General features: G+C 43.9%; 1 protein-coding gene across 2 annotated transcripts in view; it reads right to left on the bottom strand.

Annotated features, from left to right (window-relative positions):
• Window positions 1-2797: 2797 nt before the first annotated feature.
• PRNP (prion protein (Kanno blood group)) overlaps window positions 2798-25553 on the bottom strand; it is a 29359-nt gene continuing 6603 nt past the window's right edge. For both annotated transcript variants that reach the window (XM_089681735.1, XM_089681734.1), the window contains exon 2: window positions 2798-4668. In XM_089681735.1, coding sequence (XP_089537861.1) covers window positions 3892-4668 — 777 coding nt within the window. In that variant the 3' untranslated portion in view covers window positions 2798-3891. The remainder of the gene's footprint in view (window positions 4669-25553) is intronic.

Genomic DNA, 25553 nt, shown 5'->3' with positions numbered 1-25553 from the left:
AGGAGGGGGGATTCAAGGGGACAATTTGTACTAGGAGAGGGGATTGGGGGAATTTGTGCTAGGAGAGGGGTTCGGGGGGAATTTGTGTTAGTAGAGGGGATTGGGAGGAATTTGTGTTGGGGAGGATTGTGCTTAGATGGGCGATTGGGTGGGGTTTTGCTAGGAGGGGGATTTGGGTGGGCAGGAAGGATTTGTGCTGGTAAGGGTAATTTGGAAGGGACTGTGCTAGGAAGAGGGATTTATGCTAGGAGGGGGGATCTGGAGGAGAAGGTTTGTGCTAGGGTGGAAAATTTTAGAACTGCAGGTGAAGTTTATTTTTTTTTGGGGGGGGGGGGTTGCACATAGCTGGCTTTGCCTAGGGCTTAAAATAGACAGGAAGACATGAACTATTCATGGTGCAGCAGAAGAAATGCCTTAGGGGACACAACCTTTATTTCAGCAGAGAGATCTCAGTAATGAAGTCCTTTGGAGACATAAAAATCATGTGATTCAACCCTTTATCAACCCAAATGAAATTTCAGTTTTGAGTAGATAAATTGTTTAAAGGCAACCAATAACCAAACACATATTTCAGTTTTAATTGCTTGATAACACGTTGTTTTAATATTTTTCAGGAACTCCACTGGTTAAGAATCTTCACAAAATTCTCAATTCTCCCTACGGCCATAACATTAGGGCTTTATACTACACTGATGGACTGACAAGGGTGTAGGAATACAACTGCAAAAAAGGAAAACTTTTATGGCCCCTGTAGATGGGCAGAGACACAAGCTACAATTAATTTGATATATATATTTACATTTCTGTATTTGAGAACCTCCAAAAAAGTACCATGGGCAATATGTTTTTACTTTTCTGGAATTCTAGACAAAGCGGTCTCAAAGAGTTGTAAGAAACTTACTGCTGATTCAACATGCTGAGGCTTATCTTAAATCAAATCTTAAATGTATTCCTTTGTTAAGTTTAAAGTGACCTTGTCTCTATTGAAATTTTTTTAAATCAATTTTTGTAAAAGAAGACAGTATATATTCACCTCTCCTGCTGCCTGCTCTGTTCCAGTCCGATGCTGGGAGATCCTTCTGCTAAAGTCTGCACTGAAACCAAACACTTCCAAGAGTGTTGATTTCTCCTGCAGCCCTCACTGATTTAATAAATATTTTATAGCAACAGGGTTGTTTTAAAATGATTACTTGCAAAGGAAAAAGGTCACTTAAAGCGTTACTAAACCCACAACAGTAAAATCATTTTGTATATGCAGTAAAGCAAGCTTGTTATACTCACTGTGGAACCTAAGGGGTTAATTCTCAGCATTGTAAAAAAATTATGTTTGATCCTGTCTCCAATCCATCTGCTGATAGAACAGAGACTTGGGGGCAAGCTGCACATGCTCAGTTTGGCGTGCATTGCTAGAGAGTTTTTTTTTTCTTTCTTGGGAGAGTGCATGTGATCAGCACAGGGCCAATCAGCACTATCCAGAGAGAGGGTCAGGGGTTATGCAGCCTCATAGTGCAGAATTCACCAGACTGCTCTAACTGCTGATGAGAAAATTTATTTAGCGGTTTATATTTACTAAAATAATTGCATTTCCATGTTCTGTGTACTGTGTGAGATTAGATATAGTGAATGCAGGGGTATGGGTTTAGTAGCACTTTTACTCCCCTCAGTCCCCAGCAGTACATACTCAAAATAACTCCCTTCCATCTTGCTCTGTTCATCCACTTAGAGCAGAGATGATTAACCTGTGGCCTGCTGGCCACACATGGCCCTCAGGTCCCTCTAATGTGGCCCTCAACCTCAAATCAGGGACGCTGACTTTTACTATATATTGAATGCAGGAATTTTGGTGTGCTTACAGAAAGTGCTCTGCCCCCTCAAGATATAACAGAAGTCTATGGCAAAGAGCACCTAACTCACAGGAAAGGTGCAGTTGCACTGCACTGGTGCAGGTAACCCACAGCTCATCAGAGTGAAAGCAGCCTTATAGGGGGATCAAGGCAGTAAAGGCTCATTTACAATTGCAGTTTGGGGGTGGTTAAAACCTATGTGTTTTTACCACACACCTCCAACCACTGATGTAGCATCAAGGGTCGCAATGGTGACTCTGCTCCATGCTCCAAGGGGCCCGCGCAGCCTCCCTGTCACACTCTGTTTTATACTTGGACAGAAGGGGTGGTCGGGGGCAGCATATACAGGAACTGATCCTCTCCATTTTCCTCCTGCAACTACTGAAAGCAGGCTTCTCCTCTTCTTCTTCCCACCAGCTGCAGGAAAAATATGTTCATTATGCTGATCAAAATAAAACATTTTAAATTCTGAACCATTTCATTTCATTGTGGCCTGCGACTGGTTACCAAATCACTTAAGTGACCCTCACGCTTCAAAAGGTTAAGCACTCCTGACCTAGAGAGAGGTAAAATGGCCAGTATAGGCCATGTACAGAATCATTTCAAGATTGGCCCAGGATTGTCACATGGGAGTCCATAGCCCTGTGTGAGCTATAACAAGTTTGGGACTTAAACTGTTTGGAGCTTACACCTTTTTTGTGCCTTCTTGACCCAGTCCTAGTGGCCAAGCAAATTTGTAGGGGAGTGAGGCAAGGTGAGTATGCACTGCTGTGGAGGAGGGAAGAACTAAGTGGCCTTTGCCCTGCCAAAGAACTGGTCCCTTTCAATTACAGTACACTTCTACATTCCAGTTAATCAGTGTGGTGATATAACTATGCATTTCACGCAGTTCCTGGATTTTACAGGCATGCATACAGTGGCACCAGCCACATAATATGGTGGTAAAAGACAAGAAAATGAAAACATCCTTTATTAATTCAGTAAACATGTGACCTGTTATACTAGCAGGCATGCCTCTTCCAGTTTTCATCATTGATGTTTACATTGACGTTTATTTAAACCTGGCAACAATTATGCTAGTTATTTAGTTAGGGTACACAATCAGCTTTACATTTTTACACTTGACTACACAGTTAGATGGTGTTTGAATGACTGTAAACAAATTGTTATGACAATATGTGATCTAACAAAGTAGTGCAAAGAGCAGTGATTGTGTGTAAAGCACAGCAGCCCAAAACAGCCAGATTTCACCTTCTATCTGTATAGAGCAATCAGAAAAAGGAATTGGTTGCTGTTGTTTACTTCACTTTGCCCTTTTTCTTATATAAGACTATTAGTGTAAACAGAAGTATAGCAATCCAATGCTGCATTGTATCATATTTACTGGGTGTGTGGTCCTGCATCTCCTCTCTTGCTCGTAATCCTTAGTGCAAAGCACAGCTGCCATCTTCTTTCATAGATTTCGTGATAGGGCCATCAGTGATCTTGAAAGTAGGAAATATCAGTTCATTTTGCTATGAAAACTTTAACAAATGTCATTGAAAATGGAAACTAAAAAACAAAACTAAGGCTACATTTTCCACAGCAGCCTTAGGTAATGGATACATTCTACAGTTTTTCTCAGGAATGTCCAGTGAAGGAGAAGACTACTTTGGAAGGCTGTGATGGTGCTTTCCAGCTAGGTATGTGATATACAGGAAGCTTGATGGTGGGGAGAACATGCAAACATAGAAGGCAGTTTTTGTTGGTACATGACAATAATAAAAATAATTAAAAAAAAAAAAAGTTTGCTGCAAGACATAAAGATCTTAGCACCCTCGTAAGGTATATCTGTATCCATGCAAGACTGATGGAACCACTGCTTTTTGTTGCACAGCTGTGATAGCTAATGTTTACACTAACAAATTACACAGCATATATTTTAGGTCATCCCAAAGCTAAGATTATACAGGGAGTTGGTAGAGAAAATATTGGCTTAGGCAGTGGAGCAGGATAACTGTATTCTTTCAAATTATATACACATATTGACTTTTATCAATGTTTCAGATCATTGCACCACAAAATACACAAAGAGGGAAATGGAAAAGATGAGACTTGAGCTAAAGAATATCTTCAGCCCAGAATTTTGACCCCAATATTCAGGTGAGCGCTGATATTCAGTGACGCACATCTGCCGTATGATGGTGCTCTTGACTCTGACTTCGGTTTCATTTACCTCAGTGGTGTTCTTTCCCTCATTTGGTTTGATTACATATTCAATCATGGTAGTATTGACGCAGTCGGTGACAAACCTATCTTCAGGCACATATGGACTGCCTTGGTACTGGGGTTTGTAGACTTGGTTGGGCATCTGGTTGCGGTAGGAGTTATAGTAACGATAGTCCATATCATTGTCAAAGTTGTATCTCATGTTGCTCATGGCATTTCCTAGGACGAAGCCCCCGACTACTCCCACTGCTGCTGCACCAGCAACCATCTTCATGTTGGTTTTTTTCTTGTCAGGTTTCCATTGTTTGTTGTAGCTGCTTCCGCCAGGGTTATAATTGTAGCCACCACCTTGATTCCAGTTGGTTCCGGGGTTGTTGGGATAGTGGGGATTATAGCCACCTCCTGTATTTCCAGGGTAGGCTGGGTTCTGGCCACCTCTATTACCGTGGCTTGGATTCCAATTGCTGCCTGTGTTTCCTGGGTAGCTTGGGTTCCGGTTGCTCCCACTATTACTACCCCAGCCACCAGTTTTGCTTTTCCCTCCTTTCTTTGAGGCTACTGTCAACACAAGACACAATGAGACAAGGACAAGGCAGGCCCAAAATGTTTTTGGCATCTGAAAGAAAAATGTAAAATAATTGCATTATATTTTTTTGCAACACACAGCGTCTCATTTTGCCATAGCTAGACATTTGATGCTGAAAATAAAGAATATTGCATTTAATAAATACATGAAGTACAATTGGAAGTATTTGGTGAACTGGAATGCACAAACTCATGGAAGCTGTGCCCAAAAAGTAGACAGAGGGCAAACCACCAGTTTTTCCTGTGGGCTCTGTGCAGCAGATTTATATCCATTACTGAATTACCATGCCTTGTTGTGCACTATGTCTTGTGTGGAAATGCCATCGTGGTAGAGGCATGTCTTTTGCTTTCTGCTATCAGAGTCTCCAGGAAAAAAAAACAGTGAGCAGCACAGTAGTGACATCACCAAATCTTACTCTAAATCTCCAGAGACTACCAGTCAGAGGCAACAGTGCCTTAACCTGGCCATGCACTGGTTAAACTTCATTTAAAACAATTGTTTTCAAAACATTCATTTTCTTTTATTTTTTTATTTTTTTTTTCATCTTATTTTTATTTTCTAACAGTTAATGTTGTTCTCAACCATAATGAGCTGAAAAGAAGTATGTAAATTTTTTCTAACTTCTTATCTGAACAAACTAAATTATAAGTGTGGTTTCCTATTGAAAATAATCATATGTACCGTTATGCTCACAGGCTATGAAAAGAAATTTTAAAATTCATAAGTGTAAAAGAAAAATGCAAACAAAATATTCTGTAGAGCATATTGAATATGTTCATATATGTAGACTCAGATATACTGTATATTAGTATATCAAGTATCTCCCACACATCCTTATGTAATGATCAGGGGCGGACTGACCATTGGAGCTCTCAGCACTGCCCGAGGGCCCGGGGTCAGTAGGGGGCCCCATGAGATGCCCCTGGTACCTTTCATTGGCTTTTTCATAGGCTTTTTTGGGTGTGTGTGAGGACACAGGGGCCCCATGATCCCCTATTGCTCGGGGGGCCCCATGAGTTGTCAGTCCACCCCTGGTAATGATGCATATACAATATACCCAAATATACAGTATTGAACCCAAAAACAAAAATGTATTATATTGCATCCTACCAAATTTTAAATATGGTAGCTTCCTTCATTTTCTTTCTTGAGGCCTTTTTTGTTCTTTATTTTCACCTCTGGATCTGGACAGTAAGTCCATTTTTCCAATTTCCTTTAATAGACCAAGATGTCCAGTACAAATTGGAGGTAGAGGGTTGTGACAAACCTTTTAACACAGACAGGGGTGCTTACAATAATCAGCTTTTATTCATTTATTTTAAACTTATCTCCCAAAAGGAAAAAAACTGTTGATGTAACTGTTTAAAATGTGTTAGCAGGTGTTGAGCTTTAATTTCTTAGTCATGTCCAAAATCTGCTGGTGCATCCAACATTACCCTCTCCTCAGATTAACAATGCTGCTGTCCAAAGGTGTCTCTGTTGCTCCTCTATCCAGAGTGGAATGATAAGCTGCAATATTTACAATTTTTGTTTTTTGGGTTTAATACTGCTTTAAAAAATAAAACAAAGTTTTGTTTTAATGAAATTAGAGTTGTTGTGTTATGAAGGCATGTGTAAAGTTTGCATCTTATGTGAACTGAGTGATGAATGTATTTGTTATACCTACCATTGTAATACACTTGTTGTCTTTCTAGCAATTTTTATGTTGTGACTATGTTTTGGAAGCCTGTCCTGTGCCATGGCTCAGTGGGGGAGAGTTACTAAAACTGGAGCACACAGAATCAGGTGTAGCCTTGCATGGTAGCCAATCAGCTTCTAGGTTTAATTGTCAAAGCTTAATTGAACAAGCTAAAGTTAGAAGCGTGTCCGTCGATTTTTAACAATCTTTGTTGATCTAGCCCAATGATCTCCAAACTATGGCCCCTTTCTTGACTTTATCTGGCCCTTGGGGCACTTTTCCTTCCACCGATACAAGACACTATTCCTCTCACTGACACCAACAATGGGGCAATATTCCTGCACTGTCATCAACACTGGGATACTATACCTCCAACTGACATCAACAATGGAGCATAATTCCTGCTCTGATATCAACAATGGTATACTATATCTCCAACTGACACCAACAATGTGGCATAATTCCTGCTCTGATATCAACAATGGGTCACTATTTCTTCCATTGACCCAATGATGGGGCACTATTCCTCACATTGACAGCAATTATGGGGCATTATTCCTCTCACTGACATGAGCGATGGGGTACTATTCCTCCTCCTAATACCAAAGATGCATTCCTACTGACACCAGGACAATTTCCACTTCCAATGGCCACAGTTCAGACCCCTAAAGTCTGGGGGACAATAAACTGGCCCTTTGTTTAGAAAGTTTGGAGACCCCCAGTCTAGCCCAATCTGTGCCCCCAATAGATCTACCCTATTCCAGATAATGGGAAACAGACCCCAACCAAAACTTTACATCAGAAAGTTGGGAACAGATTAACAACAAGTCCTTCAAATGCTCCATTACTGTCAACACTCAGGAGATGAATTATAAGCTTAGGTCTTAATATTACAGGATGCACACTCACAGTCATGTATCAGAGAACATTTCAGAAGTGTACTGGAGATGCCATAAATTAAGGGGCACTCTCATTCATGTACATGTCCTCATCACTAAAACAACTGAGATCCATCCAGACCCATTCCTACTACACCACCATGACCCTAAAACAATACAAATGCCCATTCATAACACATGCTGAATGCAGCCAAATCCCTTACACCATGATTATGGAAATCACAACACTCACCTACTACTTGACACTGGCTAGCGCAGATAAATTTAGATAAACTCAATCTACAATATGAATGAATTCAGTCATATAAGCCAAGATAATATGACCCATTTTGTAAGAGCTGGACAAAATGACACCTCTTCATACCAGCAAATAATGTCACTTCCTCTTTACACCCATAAAGGACTTATCATAATGGTAAAGTACAGTAAGGTCTATATACCCACTACTCAACCCTTGGGCACCTGCTAATTATAAAGTAGGAAAGGTCTGTTATACAACCCTTGTACAAACAACCACAGTTGAACATAATAGGGACACAGGAGACAACATCACCTTCTCTGGAGCCCCCTCCCTATATTATCCCCCCACATGACCAATCCTCTTTTCCTCTAATCTACCAAACCTACATACCCTGATCCCCTTTAAGCTAGCCACATCTTATAAAACTCCTACTCCACCTCCCTTTACCACATACCATTCTATCATATCCATTCACCCCACTACAATTACCCTCACATCTTCAGGAATACCTAGACTTCTTATAGTAGACCTTAATACGCAGCCCATGCAGTATATGCCACCCAGAAAGCATATATGGGGAGAAAACAAAGAGAGGAGGGTGAGAACCGTGTTGTCCTGCCCTCCTCTCACCCAGGTCAAATGTATGTCATAGAATAGATATTTTATGACACTTTTAAGGTCTTGCTCTGAATGCCAATTGTTATTTCTGGGCTTCTGAAGCTGTTTTACTCTTCTGGCTAATCTTTAATGTTTATGTGACATGTTATGAAACAACTTTCATATTGTGTTACTTTACACACAGTCTTATAAATATAGGAAAAAAAATGTACATTTACATATGATTTCATGTTAAATTTGTTGAGTCACTGATGGAGGTGTTCTCTGACAAATTATTTTTCTGAAATTCTGTACAAGAGCTCAAACAGAATTTTACCCATTTATAATCAGCTTTAACCTCATATTCCAGATTTTTTGTTTTCACTGCTATTTTTCAGGAGGAATTTAAACAAAATTTACATGTTCAGGAAAGTCCAGGGTATTGCTAAAGCACAATATACCCTTTTAATGGTTACCAAAATAGCAAATATTCACTTCAGTTCCACTTCAAGGTATTTTCAACTTAGTGGAAACATATCCCATTCTGATTATTAAGAGTCAGTATGTTCCATCCCATTAGGAGTCTTGGCAGCTGCCATTGCACCTTTGTATCAGGAGCAAGTTTAACTACATTTTTTAAGCTTCCAAGCCATTTAAACAAGAAAGCAAATCACAACCCACCCACACACTGTTCATGGTTTGGAGCAGGCTTCTGCATGTACCCATTGTCAGCATGGCAACTCACTTTCCTGTTCTAATACACAGGAGCCAATCTCTGAAACTGCAAGTAACAATATTGTGTGGCTTCAGCCTTGTTTGTGTACTATTACAGCATGATCTGATGCTTATGCTATTGTTTCTTTACTTATTTTTTATGTGAAAGTCACATTAGTATGCAAATAAGGAAGCTTCCCAATGGACATTAGTGTCTAATGCTCTTATAATACCACATGGGGGGGTTGTTGGGGTTAATACAGTCTCTGAATCTGTCATATGCACTCATCAAAAGTGCTGACTGTGCCGACCCTTTCTGTTCACCTTCTCCATTCATAGATCCTGTTTTCATTGACTTCTATGAATAGAGAATGGTCCTGTGGCTCTATTAGCTCAGGCAACCCCATAGGATTGTGGTGGTGGTGGGGGGGGGGTTCAGAGGACTGAAGATTTGAATTAGTTCCAGAGCCAGCAGCAGAAGGGACACATTGGACTGATAGTAAGTAGTGTCCCTTGGGCTGATTTTTTTTTTACTAAACTAAACTTAGGGTTGGGGAAGACAGTAGAAGTAACTGTTTGCAGTAACACTTTATACTAGAATACAGTGTATTAATTGCCTTTAAAATAAAATAAAGCAATTCTCGGAGGACTGCATCAACAAAACAAAGCTTGGTTTGCAGCCTGTGAGCCAGTTAATGCAGCTTCTATCTGATGTCCCTGAGATAGACCTTGTGATGTAACTGATTCCTCTTATATACACACAGTGCCTGGCAACTTTCAACAAAGATGTGTGCAACATATTTACATAGCAACATCTGCAGACATATGGTAGATGTTTCTGCTCCCCCAGGCAGAGACGGGCAGCAAATATATTTTCTTGAGTTTAAAGTGGTTGTAAAGGCTGAAGGATTTTTACCTTCGTGCATTCTATGCATGAAGGTAAGAAACCTTATGTGTGCTGCTCCCGCCACAGGCCCCCTAATACTCACCTGAGCCCCTCTCAATCCAGCGATGTTCCCAGGAGCCTCAGTTGTCCTGGGTCTCTCTCTCCTCATTGGCTGAGACACAGCAGCAGGAGCCAGTGAGCCAATGAGAGGAGAGTGCGGGGGTGGGGCCAATCCGTGGCTCTCTGTGTTTTATGGACGCATAGAGCGTGGCTCAGGAGCAAGCACGCACCAGTGTCCACATAGCAATGGCTTGCTTTTGGGGCACTGGTCAAGGGGGAGGAGCCAGGAGCACTGGTGGGGGACCAGCCTGATGGACCAGTGAAAAAGCAGAGGCGCTGTGAAGAGGGAGCCAGGTGCCACAGCTTTTTTGTTACCTTTTTCGCTGTGCAAGACTGAAACCCCCGCATGGGAAATCCTGATGTAAAGGACTTTGCTTTACCTTTAATTTGTTAAAAAAAGTGAGCTAACAAGTCCTAAACCACAGTTCGAACTGGCATGCTCTCTATGGATACTTCTACCACTGAGCTGAATAGCCCAGTACCATACTTATTAGTACTATACCGACTCATTAGCTATGCAGGTTGCATATGTGCTTAAAGACCTTCTAGGATTTAGGGGTCTATTTATTCAGGCATATAGTTGTATAAGCTCAAAACTAAGGCATGTATTTGACGCTGTAGGCATGTATGTTTGTGCCAATGTTTATACCTCTTTACAGCCATTTCCTGTCTAAAAGTTTTCTCTTGATGGCTGTATGGCATTTGAGAGTGTGGATTTCTTGATGGTGGCAACATTGGTCCATGCCTGCATAATGAGTGTTGAAATGGCCACTTGTATTCTCTAGCAGAAGTCTATGTGAATAGCTGACAACACAATAGCACCAATAGGGAACATGGACATTCGACTCCCAATAAGAGGAAATGCCTGAACAAAGTCCTTCAGGGCAGGATCAGACTGAAAATAGCTTTTTAAAATTATAACAACTGGTTAAAACGTATATGAGATTTAATGATTGTGTTTACTTATAATTACGTAGGATTAAGCAGAGTAATATATGTGATAAAATAGCAGAAAGAAATTTGTATTATCCATACCTCTCAACTTTTTTGAGATGGGAATAAGGGATGCCTATTAGCAAAAATATGTAGGCATAGGGCACACCTCCTGCCCTGTCTAGATTAGTTAAACCCACAAGTGCTTTTTTTTTTACCAGTACTACACCTTTATACTGGCTTTTGAAATTTACAGATGCAGCAATTTAGAAATTGGATGAAAGGTTTAGCACTGTGAAAGACTTTTTGATAGATAAATAGTGCATTTTATATACAACTATATAGCTCAGACCAAAATGAGGGACAAATGAGAAGAAAAGAGGGACAGAGGTAATTTGTTCCAAATCAGGGGCAGTTCCTCAAAGTCAGGGACAGTTGGGAGCTATGTATTATCAGTTCTATAAAACGGCAGAGTCATAGGGAAAGAGAAGGTTACCAATATGAGGACATTGGGACGAGGAAAACAATTGGGCATTTGAAACTACTTCATTCCAGTCAGCATTGTGTGATTCAGTAGGCAATGTTGTAAATAGGAGGCAAAAAGCCAGAGGGTGGAAGCATGTAGGCGTCAAAATACGGAAGGGCAACTGTGTTTCCAAACACAAAGGGCTGTTTATGCAGTGGCCATGCAGGGGTCAGACAAGAGGGTCAATTTTCTTTTATGATATATATATATATATATATATATATATTGCTTCTGTAACATTCTTGTGAAAGCAGACCAGGAATCCCTTGGTGTGTATGTGCACTTTATTGATGGCTCCTTGCTCCTTCTCAGCATTGGTTTTTGTGTTAAAATGATCATTTGCGGCTTTCCTTAGAAGCCCATGTGGCAGGGTAACAATGATTTTTAATTTATATGAGAGTTTAGTGATTGGATTTATATATACAGTCAAACTACTGTTAATGTTCCAATTTAACATCCTGCTTAAAGTCTTTGAAGGGTAACTATTGGTCAATAAACAAAGTAATATCAGTAATACAGTGTATACAGTATTCCAGAATTACATAACCGGTGGCAACTGTGATTAACTTGTTTTACTGAATGATCCACTTCATGATTTTATTCAGTTTCTGGTTTTGAAACAGATGTTCTGCTGGTATTTGTGTGAACATGTGATAAATGTGTATGTAGAGCCATTACACTGTGTGCTGATGTAGGAGGGTGGCCCTGAAGTGTATTAATAACAAAGCTGACAGTTATTTCCAGCCGCTGATGTCACACTTCCCAGAACACATGATAGCTCCCTCTCCTCTTTGCACCCTCCTGCTTAGTAATCCCTCCTCAATCTGCTTCTAGCTGAATGTCTTCCATTCATCTATATTTACTCTGAACACTACGTATAAGACAACGCAACATTCTATGATAATATACATGCTCATGTGATTTCACATAAGCATTTTATTTACTGGCTTCTCCCACCCATATTACCCTCCATGCTGATATCTCTACCTCCCCACCCATCTTACACTCCACACTGAGATCCATCTCTCCCTAACTTTCTTACGTCCCACATTGAAATCTCTCCCTCCCCACCCATCTTACCCTCCACACTGAGATCCATCCTTCGCCAACTTTCTTACATCCCACATTAACATCTTTTCCTCTCCACCCATCTTACCCTCAATGCTGACATCTCTCCCTCACCACCCATCTTATCCCTCACACCGAGATCTATTCCTCCCCACCCTTCTTACATCCCAGAATGACATCTTTCTTCCTCATCCCATCTTACCTTCCACAATGAAATTTTTTCTCCCCACCCATCTTATTCCCACACTGAGATCCATCCCTTCCCAACCCTATTACGTCCCATATTGACATCTTTCCCTCTCAACATCTTATCACCCACACAGGGATCCAATCCCCCTCAACCTTCTTATGTCCCAGTTTTGTAACCCTTTCCAGCTTCATGCAAGTCAAGAATTCTTGATCGTAGGTCTTCTGAGAACTCTTTTCTGCGAGGCATGGTTCACATCAGACAGTGCTTCTTTAAACCAGTAAACCCAAAACAGGTGTGTGTTTTTTAAGGGCCGGACAGCTGTCAGCAACACATCCAATATCATCACACTGATTGGAGTCAAGGTTGGCTCACTCCTGGCTCCAATTAGCTCTGGGAGAAGTCATTAAGCTAGGGCCTCACATACTTTTTCCTCCCTGCACTGTGAATGTTTACATGTTATGTGCAATTAAACCATGGCAACATCTAATGTTTGTGTAGTATTATGTTCAGCAGACTGTGTTCTTCTATTGTTATGACTTAGATGATGTTCAGAGCACATTTTATGCCCAATTCATGCAAAACTCCACGTAATCCCAAGGGGTTCACATACTTTTTCTTGCAACTGTAAGTCCTGTATAATAATAACCTACCAGCAGGTTTTTGGAGTGTGGGAGGAAATTGGAGTACCCAGAGGAAACCCATGCAGGCACAGGGAGAACATGCAAACACCAGGCAGATGGTGCCATGGTTGGGATTTGAACCAATGACTCTAGTACTGCCAGGTGAAACAGCTAACCATTTAGCCACTGTGCTGCCCCTATACATTTACTGATGTATTAATGAATAAAGAGCTGCATTAATTTGTATCTTTTTTTATCTGCAAGAAGTTCAGCTCTAATACTTATTCCACCTCTTGCAAACCAAATTATTATTGCACCCATATTGATAAATAAATGTGCATTTGATATATTTTTGTACTGAAACCTGCAAAGCATTGCAATTCTGATCATTGGATTGCAGACTCCTGAACACTATTCCTCCAACAGTCACTCTGTTCCAAACTACAGGCATTCAGTTACGGAGCTGGAGGAAGGATTAATGGTCTACAAGTGTGGTGAGATCAATACACTTGTGCTCTATTGAAACATTTAAAGTGTTTGTAAACCTCGGATATGAAATATGATCAAAGTGTGTACTTGTCTTGATTAAGAGCATTAAGTGTCATTTCTGTCTGTTGCCCCATACCTCCTACTATCAGCATGAATCACTTGTGACAAGTTTTTTTTGACACCAAGAGAAAAAAAGTGACAGGGGAGGCACCTCTAGCAAACATCCTGCAAAGTGACAGCCTCAGCTCTGTACTTGTGTGCTGTGTGCCCCTACCCTCCAGTCAGCTCTCAGAGCTCTCCCCACCGAGTGTTTCATTTCAGCTCCCCACCCCCGTCTTCTAAATACACAGACAAGCTGTATAAATTCTAGACTTTGCACAGGTGTAGAAAACATAACACAGCAGATAAACAGGTACAACTTATGCAGGAGGATGTGTTTCAAAACTTTAAAGTTTCAAAGTTTTTGCTGTCACTTTCACAATTGTACTTGCTGTCTGTGCCATATATTTATATATATTGCTAGTGACAACATAGTATCCCTGCTAAGCATGTGAGATAGCCACACAGAGTCATCTGAGTAAGCCTAGGAGAAAGGACAGTAAAGCACCCTGTGACAAAGTCATTTCCCAGATATCAGCATTTCAATATTTGGGTAGTGACATCACCAGTATCTCCTGGTCCTTTTGTTTACATTTACCTTTTGGCCTGGGGAGTCTCCTAGCTGGGGACAGGGCCCTGTGCGGGAAGCTGTCACATTCTCTGAGCACTGGGGTGCCTCTATTTGGCAGCTTAGAGCTGGTTCTAATTGCTGCCAGTTTCCTAATCAATGGACTGGGGGTAATTCTTTCAGAATCTGTTGCTGCTACAGCAAAAGGTTCTTAAAGTGGCAGTAGTTAGCAGGGGCGGACTGACCAGTTGGAAACTCGGGCACTGCCCGAGGGCCCGGGGTCAGTAGGGGGCCCCATGAGATGCCCCTGGTACCTTTTTTCTCATAGGCTATTTTGAGTTTAGGCAAGGACACAGGGGCCCCATGATCCCCTATCCCAGGGGCCCCATGAGTTGTCAGTCCGCCCCTGGTAGTTAATCTGGGCACTTGTCAGTAATGTTAACGAAACTGGTGCAAAGGCTTGTCTGAATTAGGCGCAGGTGGTTGCATTTTTGACTTCCCCCTCATAACTTTAACATGTACAAGTAGTGCCCCCCCCCCCCGATCTCCATCATTACGGAGGGATGACATTTCACCTCAGGGTGCTGGTCCCTAGACATGGAGGGTGTTAACGATTGCAGAAAAATTGGGCGCCAGTCACTTTTAGGCCGAACAAAAGTGAGTTTACTGCTCACAACGACAAAAAAGTAGGAAGAGAGGGTTAGGGCACAGGACCCCCTAGGGCAGTAGGCAGACAAATCAGCAGACTCCAAAAAAACAAAACAGCTAGGTAGACAGCAGTACAGAAAAAAGGGGCCATAGGCCTGCACCCAATTTTCTGTAGCTACGAAGCAACAGCTGTCTCCTATAGTAACCAAAACTCACACCACCATGCAGGATTTCTTTGAGTTGGTCTTGACGCTTTCCCAGGCTCTGCACAGAGCCCGGCTCAAGGAAGAGTAAACTCTGGTACATCTCAGAACTCCATCTCTTTTCTCATGCCTCCAGGCAATAAACAGGCTCTCCCATGCAGAGCCTCGAGCACATAGCTAGTCTTTAAGCTTCAGGCCTACCCAGTGGTGTATTTCACCTGCAAACTCTACCCCTTCCTCTTTAGGCTCCACCTCTTCCTATTAGAGCCCCGCCCACTGACAACGATGGGCCGCTATTCCTCCCACTGACGCCAATGATGGGACACGATTCCTCATACTGACACCAATGATGGTGCCCCATCATTAGTGTGAGTGTGGGAGGAATAGCTTCCCATCATTAGTGTCAGTGGGAGGAATAGTGCCCCATCATTGGTGTCAGTGGGTGGAATAGTGCTCCATCATTAGTGTTATTGGGAAGAATAGTGTCCCATCATTAGTGTCAGTAGGAGGAATAGTGTCCCATCATTGGTGTCAGTGGGAGGAATAGTGCCCCATCATTAGTGTCAGTGGGAGGAATAGTGCCCCATCATTGGTGTCAGTGGGAGGAATAGTACCCCATCATTGGTGTCAATGGGAGGAATAGTACCCCATCATTGGTGTCAGTGTGAGGAATAGCTTCCGATCATTAGTATCAGTGTGAAGAATACTGCCCCATCATTAGTGTTAGTGGAAGGAATAGTTCCCCATCATTGGTGTTAGTGGAAGGAATAGTGCCCCATCATTAGTGTTAGTGGAAGGAATAGTGCCCCATCATTAGTGTCAGTGGGAGGAATAGTGCCCCATCATTGGTGTCAGTGGGATAAATCGTGCCCCATCATTGGTGCCAGTGGGAGGAATCGAGCCCTATCATTGGTGTCAGTGGAAGGAAGTGCCCCATCACTGGTGTCAGTGGGAGGAATAGTGCCCTATCTTTGGTGTCAGTGGGATGAATAGTGCCCTATCTTTGGTGTCAGTGGGAGGAATAGTGCCCCATCTTTGGTGTCAGTGGGAGGAATTGTGCCCCATCTTTGGTGTCAGTGGGAGGAATTGTGCCCCATCTTTGGTGTCAGTGGGAGGAATTGTGCCCCATCTTTGGTGTCAGTGGGAGGAATAGTGTCCCATCATTGGTGTCAGTGGGAGGAAGTGCCCCATCACTGGTGTCAGTAGGAGGAATAGTGCCCTATCTTTGGTATCAGTGGGAGGAATAGTGCCCCATCTTTGGTGTCAGTGGGAGGAATTGTGCCCCATCTTTGGTGTCAGTGGGAGGAATTGTGCCCCATCTTTGGTGTCAGTGGGAGGAATAGTGTCCCATCTTTGGTGTCAGTGGGAGGAATAGTGCCCCATCATTGGTGTCAGTGGGAGGAATAGTGCTCCGTCATTGGTGTCAGTGGTGGGGAATAGTGCCCCGTCATTGGTGTCAGTGGGGGGGATAGTGTCCCAACATCGGTGTCAGTGGGAGGAATAGTACCCCATCGTTCGTGTTAGTGGGGGAAGGAATAGTGTTCCATCGTTGGTGTCAGTGGGGGGAGGAATAGTGCCCCATCGTTAGTGTCAGTGGGGGGAGGAATAGTGCTCCATCGTTGGTGTCAGTGGGGGAGGAATAGTGCCCCATAGTTGGTGTCAGTGAGGGGGAGAAATAGTGCCCCATCGTTGGTGTCAGTGGGAGGAATAATGCCCCATCATTAGTATCAGTGAAACCAATGATGGGGCACTATTCCTCCCAATGACACTTAACTTGCTGACCCCTGCTCCAGCCTAGGTGCTGCACCAGCATCAGCACGGCACACTTACTGGGTGGTCAGCTGTAATGCTCCATTCACTCCGGGCGCTCCCTCACTCGATGTTCGCGGGGCTGCTAGGCTCTGCCTCCTCGCAGGTGATTGGCCGCCTGTGTGCCTTTCCTGAGCTGCAGTTCTGGCGCCCAATCACCGGTGAGGAGGCGGAGCCGAGCGGCAGCCGGAGAGACCGGCCGGAGAGAATGAAGGAGCAGCGCTTCCTGGACTGGATCGTCGTGGGACTTGGACCGGAGCCAGGTAAGACACAGCATCCCCCTGCCCGCCCCTGTACTTAGTGTCCCTTCCATTGGAAGGGGGGGGGAGGCACTGAGCCGCCCCCCTAAAAAGTGCCACCCTAGGCAAACGCCTTGTTTGCCTCGCGGCAAATGTGCCCTTGGGCCTACCCAACACAGCTGTTCCTCACACATCCACACCAAACCAAGGTTTGGGTGGGAGGGCCCAGATCACTTGACCTCTCTCTCTACATATATATACACTATCTCCCAGCATGCATTGGTGGCCAGCAATGATGGCTACAGCGCGGTTGTCCAGTTTTGGGAGAGCATCATATGACATCCTCCCAGAACGTGCCCTCCCGTGCACCCCCAGGGGCGTGCACCCAGCGCTCTCCATGATCTCTGTGTCCTACATGTCCAGTGACACAGCAGATCACAAGTAAATCCAGTTGCTGGTTATCGGCTGCACTTTCCTCACGCTGTCACAGCGTAAGGAAAGTACTGTCAATGACCAGCAATTGTCAAAGGGTGGATTGGCACAATCATCAGGGCACTGATGATCAGTGCCACCCAACAGTGTCGCCCACCTGTGCCACCCATCAGTGCCACCTACCTGTGCCCATCAGTGCATAGTAGTGCCACCCACCTGTGCCCAGCAGTGCCACCCACCAGTGCCCAGCAGTGCCCCCCATTAGTGCCATTTATCAGTGCTGCCCAGCAGTGCCGTCAATCAGTGCTACCCATCAGTGATTATCAGTGCCGCCTATCAGTGCCCATCATTGTTGCATATCAGCGCAGCCTTATCAGTGCCAGCTCATCAGTGCCGCCAATCAGTGCCACCTATCAGTGCCCATCATTGTTGCATATCAGTGCAGTCTCATCAGTGCCAGCCCATCAGTGCTGCCTATCTGTGCCACATATCAGTGCTCGTCAGTGCTGCCTATCAGTGCCCATCAGTGCTGCCTATCAGTGCAGCCTCATCAACGCACATCAGTGATGGAGAAAAATTACCTGTTTGCAAAATTTTATAATAGAAACAAAGAAACTTTTTTTTTCAAATTTTTTGCTCTTTTTTGTTTATAGCGCAAAAAATAAAACACAGAGTGGCGAGTAAATACCACCAAAAGAGAGTGCTATTTGTGTGAAAAAATTATTAAATTTCATATGGGTACAGTGTTGCATGACCGCGCAATTGCATTCAAAGTGCGACAGCGCTGAAAGCTGAAAATTGGCCTGGGCAGGAAGGGGGTATAAGCAGGGGCGGACTGACCAGTTGGAAACTCAGGCACTGCTCGAGGGCCCGGGGTCAGTAAGGGGCCCCATGAGATGCCCCTGGTACCTTTTTCATTGGCTTTTTTGAGTTTGGGCAAGGACACAGGGGCCCCATGATCCCCTATTGCCCAGGGGCCCCATGAGTTGTCAGTCCGCCCCTGGGTATAGGTGCCCGGTAGGCAAGTGGTTAAAGTATTTACATACAATATTCTGAACAAACAGTAAAAGTGCTTTAAAACAAGCCATCCCTGACCTGTGGAGCTGCATGTACTGCAAAGTAATTCATCCTTAAAGTGAACCTGTGCCCAGATCATGCACACTAAAATATTTACATATTCTGAATAAGCAGTAAAAGCACATTAAAGTGGCACCAAACAATATCCTTACTTTCCAAAGCTGATTCATGCACAACCACTATCTAATGGCCATTTTTATATTAAATAGTTTCTTTCTATCGATTGAAAAATCAATTGAACTTTATATGAGGTTCAGAAGAAAGGTACTTTTACGTCTGACCACTAAAGCATATTAACATTCATCTATTAAAGGAAAACTCTACTTTTTTTTTAAAATGAATTTGTATGTAAACCCTAACAATAAATGTCTCTTATTTGTTTCCTTTTGGTATAACTCCTTCTGCCTTGCTGAATGTTATCAGGTGGAATTGTTCTTAGCTCTCACTGTCACATGACACCTCTACCTTTGTTACAGAAGTGAAGAAGGGTGCTGTAGCCATAACACACTTCCTCTCTTACACTAACCTCACACCTAAGTGTTTTCCACAGCATTTTGCAGAAACGCACTACAGTCCATTTAAAATTATTTGCTATAGGACACGTGCACATGTCCATGTTTTCACTTGGTGCGTTTTTTTGGAAAGGGTCAGGGACTTTTTTTAATGCAAAAAGTTGTGTTTTTGGTTCTATAGAAACTCTGCAGAACAGCATGTAGTGTGTTTTGATGTGTTTTGCGTTTTAATTCTGCCAAGCAACAAAAAAAAACAAAACAAAACGCATCAGTATTGTGGCAAATATGCATAAAAACACAGGGGCAAAAACGCAATGCAGAAACAAGTCAAACGCAAACTACACAGGTGTGAACTCTGCTCCTCTATACATACAGTACAATGAATGACTGTTGTCACCCCAGGTTAGCCCCGGTTCACATATATGCGGCCGTGCGGGCCGTGTTTTGTGCGGGCACGAGAGCCCATTCATTTGAATGGACTCCTGTGCCCCTTGACACGCAGGGACCCTGCACTTCTTCCGAAAACGCAGCCCGCACGGGAACCTTGGTTCTCAGTACGGTTGCTTTTTCCAGTGCGAGCCGCATGCCATTAGAACTAATGGCACCCGCCTGAGGGTCTGCATTTCTCTGTGCGGGTGGTGCATGGATTTTTGTGCGGATCCGCAGCGGCACCACCTGCACAGATGTGAACCTAGCCTTAAGTTGTGTGTTACTGGCAGGATCACTAAGCGAACACACAAGAATACGCTGTGCATATAAGGTTTTCGTTAATGCTCATGCTGCCAACTTGAAATCAACATTCATAACTGCCATTGATTTTAAAGTAAAGCTTTTACAAACCTGGATGATTCAAACCAAGCATATGGTGAAAACCTAGAAGCTGCTTGGATAAGCAGCACAACATCTTCAACATTCAGAACAAGTCCCAGTGAATGTTGCCAGCAACTACATCTGTATCTTCACCCTGGTGGGGCTGGGAGGCATACACCATGATAAGTATATTCCCCTTTCTTTCCTATGGGAAGGCCACTGTCCATCGAAGCTGACAAGTGACGACCTTACCATAGAAATGAATGGGTAATCTCATACCTCCCAACCTTTTGAGATGGGAACGGGGTACACCTATTAGCAAAAGTATGTAGGCATAGGACACACACCCTTCCACACCCCCATACAGGAGAATTATACAAAAAAAAATTAGTTAAACCCAGAAGTGCTTTATTTTACCACTACTTTTCCTTTACAATGGTTTTTGAAATTTACAAACGAAACAATTTAGAAACTGGATGAAAGGTTTAGCACCGTGAAACACTTTTTGGAAGATAAATAGTGCATTTTATATACAACTATATAGATCAGACCAAAATGAGGGATAAATGAGGAGTGAAGAGGGACAGAGGGACTTTGTTCCAAATTAGGAACAGTCCCTCCAAATCAGGGACAGTTGGGAGCTATGGGTAATCTATTGGGTGTATGTGCCATGGCCAGGATACCCGCCATGGTGAGGCTCTACATTGAAGATATCCATGGAACATGGACAGGGAAGTGGCAGACTGGGAGGAAAGGAGGAGGGGGTCTTAGGTGCTAAGATAACATTTTGTGGATACCTGTAATAAAAGTACAGTTATCTTTAAAGAAGAATTCATTTTTTTAAAATCCCCTGGCGTTTAAGTACATATAAGACTTGCCCTTGTTCTGTCCAGTAATGCCCGTAGCGTAAATGAAAAAAAAAAAAAAGTAGCGCAGGGCAGGCATGACTAGGCCTAGAGTGGGTAAGGAAGGCTAGAAAGGGTTAAGTCAGTGCAGGGGGTTTGAAAATGTATAGGTGGGAGCTGGTTGGTAGAGGGAGAACGTGGGTGGTCTCCTGGCACCTTTGGGTGGGGTGGTCTGGGTGGGGGGCGGTCATTCGGAAGCTGGACGTTGGTGAGTGAGCTTCAGTGAGCTCCCCTCACACCCTACCCACGCCAGCATCATCAGGGCCTTTTTCCTTGGGACAGTGGGCTGTTATGGATGGTCTGGTGGCCCAGCTGCGTGAGGCGGCAGCCTCACGTGGAATAGACTGGTTGCAGAGCCGGGTCTCTGCCTTTTTGCAGGACCTGGACTTGTCCCTTGACCCGGGCTTATCGTTGGAATTTTTTCCGGTGGTATTGGCGGTTGAGGTTTGGGGTGAACATTTTAGGAATCAGAAGGTTCGTTTTCATTGCGACAACTTGGGGGTGGTCCAGGTCATCAACCGGGTCTCGGCTTCCTTGCAACCAGTGGTTGGCTTGCTTCGCCATTTAGTGTTGCGTTGCCTGCAGCTGAACGTTTTTCTCCATGCTGTGCATCTCCCTGGGGTTGATAACATCTTGGCTGACGCTTTGTCTCGTTTTCAGTGGGACAAATTCCGAGAGTTGGCGCCGGCGGCGGAGCAACACGGGGTTCCTTGTCCCGACTGGCTGTGGGAGATTGCCTTGGGGTCGTTGCAGGTTGGATCCGGAGGTCGGTGAGTGAGGCAACATGGTCGGCATACTCGAAGGTCTGGCGAGAGTGGCGGGATTTGTTACAACAGATCGAGATAGATCCGTGGGGCCCGGAGGTAGGGGTGGCGGTTTTGTATTATTTGGCAAGGAACTTGGAACGGGGGGTGTCGGCTGCTGCGGTGGATAGGCGGTTGGCTGGCTTGGCCTTCCTCTTTAAGCTTCAAGGGTGTCGGGACTTCACGAAGGAATTTTGGGTGCGACAGGCTCTTCGGGGTTACCGTAGGGCTGGTCGCAGTAGGGATTCTCGTCGTCCGGTGTCCTTCGAGTTGTTAGGATCGTTGTTTGAGCATCTGCGCTGTGTTTGCTTTTCAGACTTTGAGGTGTGTTTATTTCGGGCGGCCTTTGCAGTGGCTTTCTTTGGGGCATTGCGTGTTGGGGAGCTTGTCAGTCCGTCCAAATCCGTTCTTGGGGGTTTGTTGGGGGATGATGTAAGGGTCTCTGGTGATTGGGTGGAGGTGTTCGTCCGTCGGTCCAAGACGGACCAATTGGGTCGTGGTGCGCGGGTAAAGTTTTTTGCCCTTCCTACATCCTTGGTGTGCCCGGTGCGGGCGGTTCGTGACTTTTTGTCCCGTCGTCCGGTGGGGAGTGGCTCTTTTTTCATGCATGAGGATGGGTCCCCGTTGACTCGTTTTCAATTTGTGTCGGTTTTTCGACGCTGTTTGACGGTTGTGGGTTTGGATGCATCTTTGTATGCTTCTCACTCATTTCGGATTGGGGCAGCTACTGAGGCTGCCCGGTGGGGTTTGTCAGATGCGGCGGTGAAACGTATTGGTAGATGGGATTCCCAGAGGTTTCGCTTGTACATTCGTCCGCATCTGTTGGGTTGATTAAGGTTGGATCCCGGGTTGGTGTCCCTGGGTTGGGGGGAGTTTGTTCTGTCTCTGTGCCGTTTTTGTTTTTTCTTTTTTGTTCTGGTGGTAGTTCTTGCTCTTTTATTTCAGATGGAGCGGTGCGCCTGGTGTGGATCCTGGGGCACTCCTATGTTTTTTGGGGGGCCAGGCGGGCGGATGTGAGGCCTAATGGGCGACAGTTGGGATTGCCTAGACAGGAGGCTTGTGTGCGATGGATTGGTGTGCCGGGGATGTTGTGGGGTCGTGTGGTGCCTGAAGTGCGGCGTTTTTCTAGTCTGGATAGGCCACCGGATGTTTTGGTGTTGCATGCGGGGGGTAATGATCTGGGAGTTCGGTCCATGCGGGAGTTGGTGAGGGACGTGAAGATGGACTTTCTGCTATTGCGGAGGGATTATCCGGACATGGTGTTGGTATGGTCGGATATGGTGGCCCGCGCCTCTTGCCGTTTGGCGCGGTCGGTGGAGCGGCTTAATAAAGCGCGGATAAAGGTCAACAAGGAGGTGGGGCGCTTTTTTATTCGGAATGGGGGGTTGGTGGTCCGGCATTTGGAGTTGGAGGTGGATACCTGGCGGTATTTGCGGAATGATGGGGTACATCTTAACGCAGTTGGGACGGATTTGTGGTCTCTGGGTTTACAGGATGGTGTGCAGAGAGCAGTCCGTTTGTGGTGGGGCACGCATGGGTAAGGGCTTACCCAGCGTGTTGTGGCTGTTTGTTGGTCTTTGGAGGCGGGTATTATCTGGAAGGTACAGAGAATGGTGTGGGACCCATCGGTGGTATGGTGTGCCCGGGGAACATTCCAGTTAACCAAGGTTTAACTGGAATGTGGTGGTGCTGCACTGCGGGCGGTAAGGTTGTCTCCGAGCTGGGTGGTTGCGGCTGGAGGCCGGTTGGTATATGGGGTCCGCAGGTGCATTTCGGATAATTTTGTGGATGGGGCCTTCGAAGACCAACAACAAATTGGTATGTTTCTGTATAAGGAATTGGTTTGGTGTTTAAAATTGTGTGGTTAATAATAAAAGGCCATGTTGGCCATTTACTCCAAATCGGTGTCATGTTTTTATTTAAATAAGAGTTATAGGTAAGGGGATCTGGATGAACCGATCTCTGGTGCACTAGTCATGCGATTACTGATCATCTTGGTAGGACAGCCCGGCCCCTGCGAGAAAGGAGATGAATACTTGATAAGGAGTGATGGACAGGAGTGATGGTTCATCTCTGGCAGCAGGCGCACACTGGAGACGAGCACCACCATTCAGCACACAAAAGGACGGGGTCATCTCCATCCACAATCCAAGCTGAAGATGAGCCAGTACTGCAGTCCAATGTATGTTTACTATCAGCTACAGATTTTTCACATAACCTCACAGCACTGCCTGTTTAATATTGACTTTATGAATGAACAATCATTGCTTCGGCGCTTTGTAATAGATCTGCTGGCACAGTATATGTTTACTGGCAGCTGCAGATTGCTCATTCATAAATTCAAGAGTAAACAATAAGTCACCGCTGTGGGCATGTGTGATAGGTCTGTGGTTGCTACTAAATTTACACTGCACTCGAGTTCTATCACACAGTCCCATAGAGCTGGCTGATTACTTTTGAATTTATGATAATGGGGCCATAACTACAGTGCTGTGCTATATCTTTCCCATAGAAACACCCATATATTGGACTTCAGCCTAGGGTGGTGCTACAGCACAAACAGAAGAAAATGTGTTTTTAATGCACAAAAGGGCTAAGAATCAGAATGGGACTACACACACTTGGTCCTCTAGGGGATTTAAAGATTTAAAAAAAAAAAAGTGATGTTTTATACATATTGGGTATCGAATTCACCAGCAGACCATAAGGTGGACCTTGCTGCAAAAGACAAGGTCTTCTTAACATATCACGACCTCCTCCCCCATAATAGATGATAGCATAAAGGAAATAAATATGTAGGAAAAAAATGTTAGCACACTGTTTATACAGATAAAGGTGCAACAACCATTCAGAGCCCTGAAGATCACGTGGTAGCGTGACGCAACGCGTAGGAATAGAGCGTGGTGACGTTATTACATTTGGACAGCAATCGCCATCTTGGGACTCCTCATATTACACCTAACTGTGGGTTACACAGTACATGCTTGCTGGGTCTGTGACCCTTGTTTTTATGTGAGTAGCCATTTGGCTGTTTTGAATCTTTTTAAAAAATTTCTAAATACTACACTATGGAAGTTCTATCTTTTGAATTCTTTTTGAGCCATTTGAAGGCCCCTTAAAGATGTGTTTGATCGTTTATATGATTTCGATGGGACCTGTTCCTGTGTCCATCTAAAGTGAGATATCCATCCAGCCAGGGATCATCCGGGGATATTGATTGCTCTATGACTCCTTGCGGGTTGAATTTGTGAGGTGAGCGCACACACTAGAAGGTGATGGATAAAATTGGCACCATATATATGAGCACGCAACAAAAAGTGGGAATATAAAAGTTGAAGAATTGAAATCTGGATTTATTAATTTATATTTTATTTTTATTTTTTCTTGTACAATAATTTTTTCACTTCTTGGGACTTTGTTATTACTCTATATATGTCACGGTTTAATATTTGGTCATTTTGATTGCATACTTATTTTGGAGTATATTTCACCTTTTAATTAAATTAATGAGGATACACAAGGTTTATTACTATTTTTTCACTTTAATATTTATTTATAATACGATTTGACAATATGTAATTATAGCACAGCGCTACACCATTATTTAAAAAAAAACATTCTTATGTTATATATTGTGATACTGTAAGTACTTCTGCCACTTGGTGGTAGTGTACTACTATTATGTTTACTGCTTGAATATTGTAAGGTCCTTCCTAAAGGAGCTACATTGCTAAGGTACAATATTCTGTCATTGTTTGTTCCTATTGTTTTTCAATAAAATGAATACTGGCTCAGCAATGTGTCCAGCACCATTTTGACTGGCAAGAGTCATATCTGCAGCATCTTTCA

This window comes from Staurois parvus, unplaced genomic scaffold (assembly GCF_062004578.1).
Source record: "Staurois parvus isolate SC_StPar_1 unplaced genomic scaffold, SC_StPar_1.0 ptg000276l, whole genome shotgun sequence".
NCBI classification, from domain to species: domain Eukaryota; kingdom Metazoa; phylum Chordata; class Amphibia; order Anura; family Ranidae; genus Staurois; species Staurois parvus.
The sequence above is the reverse complement of the archived record's forward strand: the minus strand, read 5'-3'. Positions and strand labels throughout refer to the sequence as shown.